The 18,542-nt window shown below is 36.7% G+C and overlaps 2 protein-coding genes across 2 annotated transcripts; one reads left to right on the forward strand and one right to left on the reverse strand.

The window, feature by feature from the left end:
* Positions 1 to 8,572: 8,572 nt before the first annotated feature.
* On the forward strand, positions 8,573 to 10,388 carry LOC110870188. The gene is made up of 2 exons (XM_022119388.1): positions 8,573 to 9,468; positions 10,301 to 10,388. The coding sequence occupies exons 1-2, from the start codon at positions 8,573 to 8,575 to the stop codon at positions 10,386 to 10,388; spliced, it is 984 nt and encodes a 327-aa protein (XP_021975080.1).
* Positions 10,389 to 12,200: 1,812 nt separating this feature from the next.
* On the reverse strand, positions 12,201 to 16,579 carry LOC110873085 (fatty acid amide hydrolase). Its single transcript, XM_022122014.2, has 20 exons — positions 16,421 to 16,579; positions 16,235 to 16,344; positions 16,087 to 16,150; positions 15,834 to 16,012; positions 15,638 to 15,758; positions 15,481 to 15,558; positions 15,263 to 15,410; positions 15,077 to 15,189; positions 14,925 to 15,000; positions 14,777 to 14,848; positions 14,610 to 14,661; positions 14,456 to 14,524; positions 14,056 to 14,139; positions 13,821 to 13,924; positions 13,632 to 13,721; positions 13,496 to 13,564; positions 13,343 to 13,407; positions 13,209 to 13,270; positions 12,613 to 12,708; positions 12,201 to 12,425 (listed from the first exon to the last, which is right to left on the reverse strand). Exons 1-20 carry the CDS (start codon positions 16,491 to 16,493, stop codon positions 12,363 to 12,365), a joined length of 1,788 nt encoding a protein of 595 aa, XP_021977706.1. The 5' UTR covers positions 16,494 to 16,579; the 3' UTR covers positions 12,201 to 12,362.
* Positions 16,580 to 18,542: the final 1,963 nt, after the last annotated feature.

The raw sequence follows: 18,542 nt of genomic DNA on the forward strand, positions 1-18,542 counted from the left end.
TTTATACCCGCTATTTAATATATATATATATATATATATATATATATATATATATAAAACCTATATATTTTTGGGGTGTTACCTAACCCGTTTTATTTTAAGTCCCGTTAACTCGGGCCTTTTTATATACTTTGTTTTCTCAAAATATTTATCCTCTTTTTAATTATATTAGATTTATTTATTTAAATCCTAATATTTAACGGGTAAATTTCCACCACTAACGGTATTTTACCCATCATTAATATTAATGTGGTTTGGTTACCAAACCCGTTTTTGGGGTGTTACAAGTCTACCCCCCTTACAGAGGTTTCGTCCCCGAAACCTTATTTATGTAGTTCTATTAATTTAGACTAAACGAACTTAGTTTCGTTATCAAGACATTCATTCGTTCCTTTCGATCTAACGTTTTCATTTATAGTGATGTGTACGTCTTTCATGTGTAAGGCCTTGCGGGCCGTTACTCTCAGCTTATATCATTTATCTTTATTGACCGAGTTGTCACTTGACCACTTAGTCTCATCAGTCTGTTAACATGTTTATCCCGCGCTTGTCTTATATTAACAAGCTCTTTGTATCTGTCATGACATTTTCCTAACTTTGAGTAGTTTTACCGGCTTGACTAATTAGTCGCCGCCACTTCATACCCCGTCATCCGGGTATACTATTTTGCCATCTCCGGCCTTATGTGTGTTTAAGATTATCTAAATACCCTCATACTACTTATGTTTATTAAAACATTGCTTTTGACTAAAAACTAAATTTTTAGTTTACGTTTTCTCTGTCTTACGACTTTTTCTCTCATGTTTAGGAATTTCCGTCTAAGTTTTATTCCTGACCGTTATTATTTTACATGGAGAACTGTAACCAGTTTTCCACGCTTTACCCAAATAACCCGTAGGTTCTTTCACTTAGTTTTGTAGACTATCTCTTTAGATTTCCACTTTTTTTTTTAAGGTGAGACCCTACAATTCGTTTCTTTCTATTTCTGACCCTAGGGTCTTTTTGGTCCCGTAAACCTTATCACTACTTTTAATCCCGTAGGTTATGATGATCCCGTAGATCATATTCTATTCGTGTCTTTATTCAATGTACATATATGTACATATCTGGTGTCGAGGCACTCCTTGTTATTTTTGGAATCATTTATTTTCACTTTCGAAATTTAGTTGACCTTGACCGTAGTCTAAGGCTTCATTCGTTTACTTCCGGACTAATCTTCCGACTTTATGACTTCTTACGTCATTTACACGTCGGTTTGTTCTACACTTACCGTTTCTCGGTTCATACTTATATCTCTTTACAACCTATTGCCCGGGTTCTTTTATCTTAATGTTTTTTTAGCTTTCCGGTTTCACCGGTTTGCGTTTTCCTTACTATATCAAGCGTTATTCCTTAATTAACTCATTTGGCTCATTTTGGGTGAAATTTCATCACTTATGAGTATCAAACTTCGTTCTTTATTCGACCCGTCCAACTTTGAAATGGTTGAACGTAATTGTTAAAATTTATGTTTGCAAAATCTTGTCTTTTAGTCATAACTCTCATTCCGAGTCTTTTGACTTTCCAACCGCGTTCCCGTCTCTTGGTTTACGCGTTCACTTAAAATCCTACCCATCCATCGGGTATCTTTACCGAGGTCATCATCAAGTAACCATTCTTATATGGTTTTAGACGTCGTTTTAATTTATTTGGTCATCTTAGCGAAATCCATCGCTTTTATTCAGTTAAGTCCTTTATTCTTTATTTAATTCATTTGACTTATCAGTGTGAATTTCATCACTTATGACAGTCAAACTTTTATCTCTATGCCTTAGCATTCCTATTAGTCGGCCTGTATTTTCATTTACTTTAATCTTTGTCCCTTCTCTCGGGCTCGTTATTCTAACGTAATACGTTCCCGTCATCCGACTTGCGTTTACGTTTACTATCAAACATCTTACTTGTTTGATTCATTTGGGTACCTTTTAAATTCGTCCCATTCACCCCGTCCTTACTACATCGGATGTGAATGTGTCCATCATAAGAAGTTCATGGTATCATGTGTTCACTACTTACTTGGCCAGAGTAAGCGATCAACACATGGTACACATGACCTTTTTATAATTTTCACATTACACCCCATGTAAGTAACACCTTTATTCTTTCTATATCTTTGATTCCATTTAGTAAAACTTTATTTAATTGCTAAACAACAATCATTAGTTTTACTCGTTTTGCACTTGAACGTATAAAAAGTTTTTCTTTTCTATCAAGCTGTTATATAATCACATTTGTTAGTGTGATCGTTACTCTTCTCAATAGTATCCGTATTGAGAATATACACTTGGATAGTTACTTCCGTCCAAGTTTCCACATAAACTAGTTTCGTTATTGTTTTATTATTCATCATCGTGAATAACACTTATTTCTACTTAACTGGTCCTGGGAACTTCATCCTGAATAGATATCCTATTCAGGTTTTCCAAGTTTTATCCTATATATGCAACCGTCATTCTCTACGTGTCTGTTGCATATTACTATTTGTGCGATTAATTTAAACGTGCACCTAGTAATGCTTGCCCTAACGGGCTTTCCATGTCGTTAACCTTGTTCGCGATCATTACGCGATTTAGGTCCTTGATGAGTATGCTCTGCTCATCATACTTCGGACCGTTCCTCCGTCATGTCCGCAATTCGTTCAACTCTCGTCATCTTCAGATGCGAGAGTCCTTCAGCTAAAATATTCACACAATTAGTAATGTCGACATCAATAATTGCCCGTATTATAATACGAGGCTTTCTACTACATGTGTCAACGCACGTGATTTCGTTAACTATACCAATAATTTTAATTAGGGTAACGTGTATTACACAATGACCCTATGTGTTGTTTACAATCTCGAACCGAACACACTTTATATAAATATACTTACTGGATTTGCGATCAAGTCTCGAACCGAACACACTTTATTCTTTAACCATGAGCTCTGATTACCAACTTGTAAGACCCGTCTCATTTTAGTACAATTATAATATTAAATACGCACTTTATGTAAAAATGCGACCTTTCAAAAACTTGACAAGTTAACGTTCATACAAAATTAGAGTATTCAAAATATAGTATCAAGTGTTTACAACTTTCATTTTTAAACTAAACAAAAGAAAGATATCGCGGAAGCTTCATTATGTATGTGTTCGGTTCACTTCGTCGCTTGATCAGCATCCGGATGTTAACGACATTCACCTAATGTCAAAACCAACTTAAAAGTTAGTTTTGATAATCATAGAAACAAGAATAAACAAGTTCCAATATCAAATAAAAGAAATCAAAAATAAAAATTCAGATCTGAGTCTCTCGCGCCACGCGAGAGATTTCTTTAATTCGTTCACGGGCCGCGACAGGCCCCGCGTGTCGCACCAGCATTCACTCATCCCCTCACGTGCCGCGGGGGAGTCTGTTTTCCAGCGGGTCCATTCTCTGGACCTGCATATTTTCCCAGCTCCATTTTTTTACAAAAAGTAACAAACTTCAAATTACCCTAACTTTTTATCTACAAGTCTGTATTGCGTAATTCTCTTTCCCACGCATCCGTAATTAAATTACGGACCCGTTTATCACCTCGGTTTGCATAAAAATCTGAATTATAAGCTATTGGCTTATAAATCCTTTATATCATTATTCGACCCGTTTGACTATAAAATCACACACTTGTTTCTAGTTAATCATAAATCATACACCAAAGTATTTAACTCAAAATCTTTATTTCAGATTTGAAACTTTTGTGAATTACGCAACCAATACCCAAATTATGCGCGTAATTCGTTTTGACCCGTTTAGAGAATTTAAACTTTTAAGTTTAAATTTCGCTCATTCTTTTCACCCATCATTTTCCCAACTTTGAATTATCTACTTACATTTCACCACAACTATACTCGTGGTGGATTTAGTATATTTGACCAATTTTCAAGGATTCTACACTTCGGTTGGTTGTTTTACGGAAAAGACCCGTTTATAGGCACTTGACCCAAAAAGGCTTACGTCTAAAATGTATAAAACTTACTAAACATTATTTATGTTGTTAAACAACTTCTGGCCAAATATCATGTCAAAAATCGATAGTTAAGACATCGAAATAATTTCGGCAAGTAACGGAACTGTTGCTGTCAACAACTAATTTATTGATAAAACATCCGCGAAAATCTCGTCGAACAACTTTAAAAAAATCTATAAAAATTACTAAACATCCTTTATGTTGTAAACCAACTTCTGGTCAAATATCGTGTCAAAAATCGATTGTTAAGACCTCGAAATAATTTCTGCAAGTAGCGGAACTGTTGCTATCAACAACTAATTTATTGACAAAACATCCGCGAAAACCTCGTCAAACGACTTTACAAAAATCTATAAAAATTAGTAAACATCCTTTATGTTGTAAACCAACTTTTGGTCAAATATCTTGTCAAAACTCGATGGTTAAGACCTCGAAATAATTTCTGCAAGTAGCGGAACTGTTGCTGTCAACAACTCATTTATTGACAAAACATCTGTGAAAACCTCGTCATACAACTTTATAAAAATCTATAAAAATTACTAAACATCCTTTATGTTGTAAGGCGACTTCTGGTCAAATATTGTGTCAAAACTCGATGGTTAAGACCTCGAAATAATTTTTGCAACTAGCGGAACTGTTGCTGTCAACAACTAATTTATTGACAAAACATCCGCAAAAACTTCGTCAAACAACTTTATAAAAATTACTAAACATCCTTTATGTTGTAAACCAACTTCTGGTCAAATATTGTGTCAAAACTCGATGGTTAAGACCTCGAAATAATTTCTATAAGTAGCGGAACTATTGCTGTCAACAACTAATTTATTGACAAAACATCCGCGAAAACCTTGTCGAACAACTTTAGAAAAATCTATGAAAATTACCAAACATACTTTATGTTGTAATTCTATTCTAAGATTTGTAAGATTTACTTACCTTGCATCCGTTTTTGCTCTTCTCCGCGTATTTGATCCGTTTGACCCGCTTCCTTTCCAAGCTTCCACCTAGCTTGTCAGGCGTCAAACTGTCATATAATTTCCACAAGATGGTTAGATTAGTCATTGAAGATCATGACCTTCACCCCTTATGAATATTTTTACTACTTTTCTTATTGATCTCTGTTATAGGTCGGTTTGACTTTTTAAAAGTCAAATCACCAATTGACATATATAAATGCACTAACAAGTTCACAAGACTCACTTAGGCACATTATCAAACACTTTATTCATTGGACAACATCTACGGGTTTTCATCTATAAATGAAACCCCTTTTTTCATGTTATTAGGCATTCCTATGGATACCTAATCAATTCAAGTTCTACTTACAACTGAGTAGACGCGCGATTTCACTTAGGCATTTTAACAAACACCTAGTTGGCATAATTTTTTTACACATTTACAAAGTAGTTCATAACTAGTTATTTCTACCAAGTTTCACACCTTTTTCCAATTTTTTTTGTGTCTAATCAACACTTAAATCCCAAATCTAACTTCAGGGAGTTCTATTAACACAATTTAACCATTATGATTCTAGGGTTCATCATGTTTCTACAAAACCCATTTAGCACATAATCGGGTGATCATGAATTCACAATTATGAACATCAATTAAAGGGGAATTGCCCTGTAATAATCTCACCTAGACCTTATTAGCCATTAATAATCCTACCTTAGGATATTCCCCCCACCAGTCCCACCTTTCACCTATTTTTCCTACAATGGTCCCCCGTTAAAAAAACTTAACGGAGTTAAGCTTTTTTCCAAATTACAAACAAATTTTTTAGGGTTTTTTATTAGAACGACGATACGAGTCCGTTGATGTAAACCTTGCCTTGGAACAGTGCTCCAAATGATTAAAATGGCGCTTCAATTAGGGTGTTTAAATTTCCAATTAACCAAAATTAACTCACTTGGAGCACTATATCATCCAAACAAGTAAATGACTAGGGTTTACTCCTAGACATAAAATCAACTCACTTGGAGCACAATTATGAACATCAATTAAACAAGTAAATGACTAGGGTTTACTCCTAGACATAAACTCATTCCTAATTTCATCCAAACTTTGATCATGCAAGCTAAAATTTCGATTTCATGTTTTCACCTAGAACTCAAGGTGAAACTAAATAGCAAAATTAGGCATACCTTATGATCCTTTCACGAAGGTGATCACTATTCTGAGTTTGGATTTCGATTTGGAGCCGATTTACCCTTTCAATTTGATGAAAAAGCAAGAACTAGGGTTTGTGAGGGGAGCTTTGGTCGCCCCTGTGTTTTCTTCGATCCTGACACACACACCAAGTGTGTGTTTTGGATTTTAGTTATTGTTTTAATAAAACTAGTTTCAATTTTTATCACCTTTGGCCCCCCAACTATTGTCAAGTTTTATTTTAGGTGTTTTTAATCAACTTCCCTATTACTACAAGACTTGTAACTAACTAGAATATTTATTCCTAGTTATTTCCATTTCATTTATACCCGCTATTTAATATATATATAAAACCTATATATTTTTGGGGTGTTACCTAACCCGTTTTATTTTAAGTCCCGTTAACTCGGGCCTTTTTATATACTTTGTTTTCTCAAAATATTTATCCTCCTTTTAATTAATTTAGATTTATGTATTTAAATCCTAATATTTAACGGGTAAATTTCCACCACTAACGGTATTTTACCCATCATTAATATTAATGTGGTTTGGTTACCAAACCCGTTTTTGGGGTGTTACACTTACGATCAAGTCTTCTTTCTCGTCTTCGTCCGAGGTAAGTTCTTCTAGTTCTTCTTCGTATTCACACTTCGCCCCTTCTGGCTCTACTCTCAACTCTAAACCACCAGCCTTCGACTTTACACCGAAGCCGTCACCACATAATTCCCCACCACCCACCCGTCCTCCGAGCCCGCCACCCGCAGTTCAAATGGCCAATCGAACCGTTTACGAGCAAGCCACCACCGGTTTCACCGGTGCTAATGCACCCATCACCCTTCCCAACATTACTAATGATAGGTCCTGGCAGATTCCATCCTAATGACGGCCATCACTAATTCGTGCCAATTCCATGGCTGTGATGATGAGGATGCTCTCGCCCACATTAACCGAATCACCCATTTACTTTCACTAGCCGCGCAGCCGTTTGGTTCGATTCGCAGCCAGCGGGAACTTTCATCACCTGGGCAGGTTTACTAGATTCTTTCTTAGCTAAATATTTCCCACCTGCCAAAGTATCTCGTCTACGTGATCAGTTCCATTCGTTCCGGATGGAGCCTGATGAGCCTTATTACCTGGCCTGGGAGCGTTTCCAAACTCTGATTTCTCGTCGTTCTCAGCATGGTTTATCGGATTGAGCACTCGTTGAAAAGTTTTACAATGGTCTCACCCCCGAGATCAAAGCCCGGTTCGACACTTCTGCTGGAGGGCAACTTATGGGTAAGAAGACAGTTAACGAGTGTAATGATTTGTTTGAGAGTTTCGCCCATTCTAATATGGACTATAGCAGTACCAGCAGGACTTCCATTCCTGTGACTACCTCCTCGGCCACTCGAGGGGTAAACCAAGTTTGCTTGGATTCATCGGTAGCTGCTGCTCTAGAGGGTCTCAAACAAGAGCTGAATGAGATTAAGAAGAAGGTTGATAGGTGTGAGGTTTGTAGGGGAGGCCACGATACAATAGATTGTCCCATACTTACACTCGAGTAGGTAGAGTTTATAGCCGGTCAGTCTAGGGGTCCCACGAATGCTTTCAATAATTCTAATTATAACTCTAACTAGCGTGTTAGTGGCAATAATAGTGGTTTCCGCTCTTCCGGTAATCCTCCAGGTTTTCCATCAGGTTAGTATCAAAATAGGGGGCCCGGTCTATACACTAGTAGTGGTTCAGGTCAGGGAGGTCAGTTTAGTGGTTCAGGTTTAGGGGGTCAGTTTGCTAGTGGGGGGTCAAATCAAGAGGGTCAAGGTAGTGGTAAGGGTTCAGAGGGTAGTATAAGTAGGATTGAGGAGATGTTTCCTCAGTTGATGGTGAGAGATCAGGTTACTCAGAAAACTTTAACCGAATTTGGTAACTTCACTAAAAATCAAGAGCAGATAATTAAAAATCAAGAGCTTCAACTTAAAAATCAACAATCCGCGCTCTTAGATCTTCAAAGGACAGTAGGTGATATAGCTAAGCAGTTACAACTAACCCGGCTCACCATTCCGTAAAAGCAATCACCACCCGTAGTGGAAAGAGTTTAGGAGAGGTAGTTCGAGAGAGCGTAGAGATAGAGGATGAGGAAGAGGTAGATGAGGAAATAGAGATGGATACTCCCGGTAAGGTGCAACATAGGCTAGACCCAACAAGTACCGCACACATCGAGGAGCCTCAAGTAGAGAAGAGGTGTAGAGAAACAACCGGTAAGGGTTAGACCATCACCATTAGTTGATCATTCTCGCGTCCCATACCCCGGCCGCCTTAAGCATAAAAAATATGCTAAGGAACATGGGCAATTTCTTGAAATGTTCAAGCAATTGAAGATCAACCTTCCTTTCATCGAAGCCTTACAGTCCATGCCCAAATACGCCAAATTCCTTAAGGACTTTCTCAAGCGTAAGGATAGGATAGGTGAGTTTTCTAACACTCCATTAACCGGAGGTTGTTCCGTGGTGGTCTTGAATAAGCTACCGGAGAAACTAACCGACCCAGGAACCTTCACGATCCCTTGTTTGTTCGGTGGTGATGTCCAAAACCATGCTTTGGCCGACCTTGGTGCTAGTATTAATTTGATGCCATATTCAATTTATGAGAAACTAGGCCTTGGTGACTTGAAATCTACTCGTATGACCCTATCGTTAGCGGATAAGACGATTAAGTATCCCCGCGGGATTGTAGAAAATTTGTTAGTGAAAGTTGATAAGTTTGTCTTCCCAGTGGACTTCGTAGTACTAGATATGGATGCTGATGAAAACATACTGTTGATTTTAGGGCGACCATTCTTGAACACAGCCAAAGCTCTTATAGATGTCTTTTTAGGCACTATCACACTTAGAGCGGGTGAGGAATTGGTAGTTTTTAAGGTTACCAATTTGAGAGGGTCGAATGATAAAGTGGAGGCAGTGGCGTCGGTGGGGGAGAGTGAGAAAGATGAGAGAGATGAGAAAGAGGTGGTGAGTGTTTTTAGTCTAGAGGAGGCGATAGGACCAAAGTGTGGGGATCCACCGGATAGAAGAATGGAAGAATTAGAGAAGAGAATGGCGTGTTTAGAATCTAAGCTAGAGGCACTGAGCAAGGCTCAGTGTGGGGATGGAGAGATTAAGAATACATCTAGATTCAAACCGCCCGATGATGAGTTGAGAGGTTGTGAGAGATATGAGGGTGTTTGGAGAAATGCGGGTTGTAATAGGTATGATGGTGCTACAGCCCGTGAGTTTTGGTACGGAGGTGAGCTGGATCTACATGATCCTCCGTAAGTGTTAGAAAAGTTGACATCTCTTTTTGTAGAGTTCGTAGATTTTGAGTCTTTATCGTAGTTTTAGGTATTTTCGTGTTTATTTGTTTATTGAGTTGTTTATTGTGTACTATGAGTCTAAGTTAGTAGTTTTGAGTCAGTCTTTATCAATGGATAAATTGATTGGGGCGAATCGTTGCATAGAAATTGATTTGATTTATCTAAGTTCATACAATTTATTATTTATTAATATTTTCGTTTGGTCAATCGGTGAATAAAATCAACTGAAAAGGGGAATCATTCTATAGAACATCCTTTTTTTATTTAATAAGACCTCGTAATACCACAAGACTTCTTCGTTAAATTACGACTCCGAATAGTGAATATTCGGATTCGATGACTAATCTATCATCTATCATTAGAGAGGAAGTAGACTACTCAAGAATTTCACATTTCATTTATGTCATAATTGAATAAAGAATTCATAAAATCTAAATAAAAATAATAAGGAAGACAGAATCAATGAAGTTTTGCTTGATTTTCACTGAAAACTTGAGTAAGGAGTAGATCCTTTTGGAGTTTTCTACAATCTGAAAGCGAGAACTCCTTTCTTTTTCTTTTTTTCTTTATTTGACCTACTTTAGCCGGATGAAAGGAAACTTTCACGTCCGATTTTTAGGGGGGGGGGGAGATCCTATCCCAATTTTTATTTTGCTAGGCCCATAGATAAAAAACCCACTTTTTTACGATTACGGGGTTTATTGGAATATGAAATTCAACCCTGGAAATACAGGATCCCAATTTTAGAGTTGGTATTGCTTTGGGTTTTTGCTTGTTTTTGGTTATGCAGGTTTGAAGATGTACCACCCGTACTCAATCTCCATTCGGGTGATTTTGGAGCTGTTGTTCAAATTCCAGGCATTTATCGAGTGTACTAGTTAGAGTCAAAGCCGATCGCGACCGAAATGCTATACGATCGAGCTGGATTGGACGAGAGATTTGGAGCTTACATTATTATAACCAGCTAAGTCCTTTCCAATTTGCCCTTTGTTTTTATTTCTTATTTATTTTTAGTTTTTGAGTCGGTTTCCATCCTACATTGAGGGCAATGTACAGTTTAAGTGTGGGGATGGGAAACTGATGTTTAGGTCTTAGTTAGTGAGTCTTGAGTCATAAAAATTTAAAAAAAAAAAAATTTAAACATCGGAAAAAAATTGAAAAAATCATAAAATGTCTTTTGAATAAATTTAATATTTCTTTTATCAGGTCGATATTTTAAATACACTTTTTTTGAACGATTAATTTCTTTAATCCCCTATCATTTGTGAGACTTGAACCCAAGACCTTCCCCTTCCCAACCTAGGTGTTTTTAAATGCTTTGCCTTTGCCAATGGACCACCACCCCATTGGTCGATATTTTAAATACATGTTAGAGCATTCACATCTGATCTCTTATCCTAATTTCTAAAATTACACTAAAACCTACTATTTTTTTCTTTTTAATTAAATAATATATATTTATATCTTTATCCTTACCTTTTCTCTTTCTTCTACTCACATCCACTTTCAAAAATATTAAAAAAGTTATAACGGTGAATAATTTTTCCCGTATATCTACAAATAAGTGACATTGTCTCTCTCTTCCACTCAAAACCACTCACAACCATTCCTTATAATATAACTAACTCATATAATTACTTTTGAGCTTGTTTTGCATTCCACTTATACCTTTTAAGATACCATATTTTTATAAAACTTCAAGTATGCCATTTGGATATACATATTTTTGTAGACGTCTCAATTTAATATTACTCAAAACCGAATTAGGAATAATAATATACAAATGATCGAAGCACAAAAACGCATGTCATCAAAGTTGCCATGTGGTTTAGGATTTTTTTTCATATATGAAGTGACGTTTACCTTTTCGTCATTTTAATAATATAATATAACTATTTAATAATATACTATAACTATTTCAATATTTTTACTTTTATCTACGATTCGATAAAAGTTGAACACGCCAAGTATAGTTAATTTTTTTTGTTCTTTACTTTGACGAACCGAACCGCCTACCATTTACACATGGATATCGGTGTCGCATACGTTTTATGGTTTTGTCTGACAAATCGAACCGATACGTGCAATATTCTTTTCAGTGGATTTTAGTAGATGTAAAATACGTGTCAATATCCTATTGACTCTTTCGCTTACTATACCAAGTGTCAGTATTGTAACAAAGCAAATCGATACTGACAGAAAGTCTGCTACATAGCGCGGAATCCCACTAGTTCTATTTATTTTTTGACTTAAAACTTTTATACAAGCTTACTAAAAGGAAAATAGCACATTTTATTTCAATACACACCACTGATATTGTGAACTAATTAAGGCTTCAACTTTTTATTTTGATTTAGTATATTGTTATATGTGTAATATAAAACAAGTATTATATGTGATACATAGGTTTTATATGTGAATTAATCTAGTAACTTAATGGCTACTTTTGTATGACAAATTAATTTCAATTATATTAAAATGCTTTTAGTGATTTTATGGTTAATCTTTTACAAGAGACTTAATAATTTAATAGATAAATTTATTTATATGCCATGGTATCTATGCAGTTAATGCGGTAAAATATCAGATATCAGTCAACGACCGATATTTGAGATATAGGTTTTCTTGGTGAATCAGATCGGTGGGATATCGGTAATATTAATAAAATGAAGGATTTATATATATAGCAATTTAACACTAAGAATTCAGTGGTATATCGGTGTCAGTCATATCGGTCAAATATATCACCGATATTAACTGCATAGTATGGTATCAAACTGTTTCACCATTTTGAACATATGGTTTTAAATCAAGTTATCCTTGAGCACTGATCAACAACCCCAGCTTGTTACTCACTTACCCTTCGTAACGTCGAAATATATTACAGGCTTCCTCTTAGGTTCATTCCATTGTTGCTGAAAATGAAAATGAAAATAGTCAGCGCGGCGGTCTCCGTGTTTAGTCTACTCTTTGACTTTTGAAGGTCAAATTAACTATTTATAGGCTTTCATTGAGATGATCATCTTTAAATTTATGACAAGTCCAGAATGATAAATGGTTTATTTGACCTTAAAGTTGATGGGTCAAGCCTTCGGGTTTTACCTCTATGGCAGCAGCCAAGCGCAAGATCGTAGCTTCACACCAAGGTCTTCCCATTAGCTGCAAGCCTATTGGAAGTCCCTGCTTATCATAACCAACCTAGGTAGACAACATTTTGTTAGAGAGGAGCTATGCAGTTAATGCGGTAAAATATCGGATATCGGTCAAGGACCAATATTTGAAATATAGGTTATCTCGGTGAGATATCGGTGGGATATCGGTAATTTTAATATAATGCAGAATTTATATATAGCAATTTAACACCAATAATTCAGTGATATATCGGTTATATCGGTCAAATATCGGTGATATATTGGTTATATCGGTGATATATCGGTTATATTGGTAATTTTAATATAATGCAGAATTTATATATATAGCAATTTAACACCAATAATTCAGTGATATATCGGTCAAATATCGATGATATATCGGTTGTATCGGTCAAATATCGGTGATATATCGGTTATATCGGTCAATATCACCGATAATATCGGTACCGATATTTTGACTGATATTTACCGATATATCACCGATATTAACTGCATAGGAGAGGAGGTTAGCCGGTCATTTATAATAAATTCACTTTTATCACTTACAGGGACAGAAATGGCTGGGAATCCAAGAACATTTGCTGTCACTGCAAATTTCATTAGGTTACCTGAACAACACATTCCATTGGTTATGATCCATCTCATTTTGCCATAGTTGCTATACATAGATCTTTTCTTACCTGTAACCTCCAGATCTGATTCACCGCAATCAAGTGCACTTGGGTGAATCGTAGGTGCAGTCATGCTGGAAAATAACACAACTAGGTCATGAAAAGGTCATGAAAATAATCAATAAATATACTAAGTTAATTTAATAGCTGAGCTTGTAATACCCAGTTGAGGGGGTCACGATAATGTCGACCTTCTTGAAGATTTCCATGTGGTAATACATCAATCTCCGCCTGTAACATATTAAATCACTACAGACACTAGAAATCAAGTTTACTACATAACAAAACATCATGTTACCTAAGACGTTGGGCGGCAACATAATCTGAGGCTGTGAATGACTGACAAACTGCCAAATTTATACGACTATCCAGTGCAAGTTTCTGAAACCTGAGATGAATGGATAACAAACAAACAAGTTTCTGAAACCTCCTGCAGTTATACATAAAATTAAGAACTGGACAACTAGAAATAGACAATTAGAAATACCTTTTTTGGAATTGGGGCACTAATGAACACAGCAATTCACAACCATATGAAACGACTTGTGCTAAGCGCATCTGTTGAAGCTCTGGTATAGTAATCTCTACTATCTTGAACCACAAAAAAAAGGATATTGAACCTCTATGCACTTTCTTTGATCATGGTTTGATAAAATTAAATTCAACAAAAGCAAATATCACAATCTGGAAGAAATAACATTTGAGTACATATATAGACTTACTTCACACCCGTGCATCTCTGATAATGAAGTAAGAACTTGTCCACAGATACTAGATATGTCAGGCGAGCTTACATCATCAAACCACTGAAAGGGCGGTTTACACATTTTAGTACTCAAGACCTTAATGGATAAAATTATGTCCATTCCAACCCATTGACAGGTTGAAAGTCGTCTAAAGTCTATTTTAATTCATACAATATCCCAAATTGTTTTTTTAGACTTTAATAGTTACTTTGATAATAATTAATGCTTTAATTATTTAAAACCTTTTTTTAAAAGTAGTTGGACAAACAAGTGTTTATTGGACCGACCGAACTCAAATATGACCGGTTTCCCAACCCACACATCTTGCCACCTCAAGATAGAATGGATATTGCTGCAGTGAGCGGCGAAAAACCACCTGTGTGTACTTCCCTAATCGCATTGGAAAGCCAACATTTGATGACAAATCTGGCAAGCAAGGGATGGGCTGCATAAAATGGAGGCTAATATAATAAGTAGTGCAAAAAAGTAAAGTGGTGATTTATGAATATTATCCAACAGCAAGAGCACACCGGTCTTAAACTGATTTTATCAGCAGGCGAGGATCCCAGCATCGCTGCATATCTACGGGAAGAAAGCAATAAAAACTGTTTTTAACATACAGTCATGAAAAAATATGAGGATACAATTTATAAAATGACTATAGACAAGAATATTAAGGATGAAGCAAGCTAATTACATCAGCATGACATCATCAACACTTGACGCTATTGGTCCAATAACCTCGACAGTCCCTGGCCCACATAATGTCCTGTAAAAGATGACTAACGTTTACAAAAGTATAGTTGTGATTTATAGTGGTATAAAAGGACGAATGTTAAATTCACCCAGTTGTGTCGGTTCGTCCATAGGTAGTCTTTAATCCCACAACACCACAAATGGACGCAGGAATTCGAATGGAGCCTGGCATTTAAAATTAAACTTCTAGGAGTGTGAAACTTATAACAATAAGTAAAATCAAACACAACATTAATACAACCTCCAGCATCCGATCCAAGTGCAGCAGGACATATTCCAGATGCTACAATAGCTGCAGAGCCTGATGAAGATCCACCAGTATACCTTTGTGGGTCATGTGGGTTTCGAGGTGTCCTGTCATGGCAACAAGATAAATACATACACATATATATTTTGTTTCTTATAGTTACTTGAAAGAAAAGCTCACCCATGATGAGGATTCATTCCGGTGTCTCCCATGCCCAACTCATGCATGTTAGCCTTCCCAACAAATATGACACCGCAGCTTCTTAACCGAGATACAGCAACCCCATCCTTGGTAACAGGGCGTATGTCGTGCAGCCATGTTGTGCCACCTGTTGATCTTAAGAATGAAGTGATTTTGGCTGAAAATGAACTTTGAAGTTAAAAGATATACATACATACCCTTTGATTGATGAGGATAGCAATCTATGTCATCCTTGACTGCCATGAAAATGCCATCCAAAATGGACAAAGGATTTCCTGTTGAGAAAATATAGATTGAGCATGAATCATGTAGCAAGGTTGATACATTGGTCAAACTGTAAATTAGCAACACTACCTTCCTCAAACCTTTGGGTAGATGCTGCAGCCTGCTTTCTTACTTCCTCAGGATTAAAAGAAATTAATAGAGGTGTTCGGGGTTTGCATTCCTCCACCGCTGAAATGACATGCTCAGCAACCTATTCAATTAAGGTGGACGACGTTTCTTAGTAGAATTAAACAAGCGTCCGAAACATGGGGACACCTGAACCTACCATTGACGGTGTGGTAAGGCCCGACCTGTAAGCGTATGCATAGTCACGGATTTTCCAGTAGCGGAATTCAGAATTCCAAGTGGTAGCAGGATGATGGTGTGGAAGACACCTAGAAGCCGCTTCAACTCGATCTTGTGGTTTACCATCTTCTTCAAGATGAACCACTCCAGCTTCTTGTTCTAGAATCAAAATCAGCAATATTCATTGTTGTTAGATACATGAGTTTTCAAGTTCAAAATATGTTGGTAAAAACCTTGAGGAGGAGGAAACTCGGGTTTAAACATTGGCGGTTCTGGTATCACTGTATTTCTTAGCATCTGTAAATGATAGCATTGAACATATTTTACAACTTCTAACTAAAAATATTATATATATATATATATAGAGAGAGAGAGAGAGACCTGATCCATTTTGTTCTGCTGTCTCAAGTAAGCGATGATGAAAGAACCAACCAGAGGCGCATTGATCAAGGTAGCAAACAGCTTAAGAGATAATCCAGTCAAACGTGGGGCTGCAGTTCACAAAGTAGAGGTCAATATCATGATCCAACATAGCAATTTCTATCGTAGAAAACGACGGGTAATGACCTTGGATTTCTCCTAAATCGTACTTGACTTCCGTCAACTGAACTTCACTTGCAGGGACCATGACCATCTTCATGTTCTTGACAGATATTATCTTCACTTCAATCAACCAATCGATCGATTACTTCATAACACTTGCGTAATAAATCGTACCTGACTGCTTCAGATCCAACTTAACTACTTGCGGGGACCATACATCTTCACTCAAATTGATTACTAGATTCACAATGGACCCTCACATTAAAATATAGAAAATAGAGTAAACTGCCATTTTGATCCCTGTGGTTTGGCCAGTTTTGCCACTTTAGTCCAAATCTCAAACTTATTACATCTGGGTCCCTATGGTTTGCATTTTGTTGCCATTTTAGTCCAAAACTCAAAATATCTCATTTTTGACTGTTTTAAGATCCCTTTTTTGTCCTTTAGTGTGCAGGGGTAGTTTGGTCATTTTAATTTATTCTTTTAATAAATTAAAACAAAATTAATTATATATATTATAAGTATACATATACAGACATTCACAAAGGAGGATGGCCTCATCTACAAAACCGACACCCACAACCACTCATCTCCTCCCTCATCTACACCCCCACCACCGGATCTGCAGCCCGCCGCGGCGCCGCCACCACCACCACTCTACCGCCACATGCACCACCACCACCACCACCTCCTCCCCTTCTCACCACCGCCACCATCACCAACCTCTCTCTCTTTCTCTCTCTCTCTTTACACCATCGCCGCCACAACCTGTCTTTCAGTGATGGAGGATTCCGATCACTTGCAAAAAATGGTGAACACCAGAAGCAAAATCAGGAAAACCCAAAACCAAAACACCCCTACAACCTGTCTTTCAGTGATGGAGGATTCCGATCAGAAATCGACTCAATCTGGATCATTGATTGGGTCCAACGATGACCTTTTAACCGAGATTCTTCTCCGCCTCCCTGTTACCTCCATTCTTCTCCGCCTCCCAAATGTATGATAAGCTTTCAAAATCCCCTGGTTTTTTTGCCAGCAATAAATATGTTCCCTTTGTGGGTGTTTGTTGTTAGGTTTTAGGTTAAATGATGATGATTTGATCTGTAACAGGAATTGAAGATGAAGAATCGATGAAAATGATGATGATTTGATTTTGTATGTTGATAAGGGGTTGAAGATGAAGAACCGATGAAGATGATGATTATTGATATGGATTATTGATATGGCGGTGGTGGCATTCAAGAGGGATTGAGAGGTTGGAAGGGTATAAGGTAGAAGTGGGTTTAGGGGTGTTTTGCAGGAGGAAAGGGGTTGCCGGTCGTCACCATGCGCCGCCGCTGGTCGGAGATCGAGAGGTTGGGGGTGGATGTTGATAAACTCAAAAAGGTCTGTATGTGTGTGAATGTCTGTATGTATATATATATATATATATATATATATAATACATAATTAATTTTGTGTTAATTTATTAAAAGAGTAAAGGAGGGTGGGGTGGGTAGTTGGGCAGACAAAATGACCAAAATGCCCCTTCAGAAAAGGACAAAAAAAACAGGTTGCAACAATGAAAATATGGGTTTTTTGAATTTTGGACTAAAATGGCAACAAAATGCAAACCACAGGGACCCAGATGTAATAAGTTTGAGATTTGGACTAAAGTGGCAAAACTGGCCAAACCACAGGGACCAAAATGGCAGTTTACTCTAGAAAATAAATATAAACTACAATTAAGCGCCCCGCGTTGTGGTGTGGGCGTGAAACAATGATAAATAGCACTAATGTCACCATCGTCAGCAACAACCAACACTAAAGTTACGGCGTGTTAATGCGAAGAAATTAGAGTGAATTTCAAATTTTGTTCTTTATCTTTATACCCTTTTTCAAGCGGTGTCTTTTATGTTTAAAATTGACGACTTTTGTACATAATTTTTTAAAATGCTGCATTTTATGTCCTTTAGACCTAATCCAGTTAGATTTTTTTGTTAAATCAGATCACTCAAGAATAATTTAGTCTTTTTACCCATATATATATAAAGAAAGATTTTAATTAACAATGAAACAAAAACAAACAAATTCAAGAAATTAATATAATATAATATATTACACATAAATTATATATGTATATGTTTTTGCAATATAGAATCTGCAT

This window comes from Helianthus annuus, chromosome 16 (genome assembly GCF_002127325.2).
Source record: "Helianthus annuus cultivar XRQ/B chromosome 16, HanXRQr2.0-SUNRISE, whole genome shotgun sequence".
NCBI lineage: Eukaryota > Viridiplantae > Streptophyta > Magnoliopsida > Asterales > Asteraceae > Helianthus > Helianthus annuus.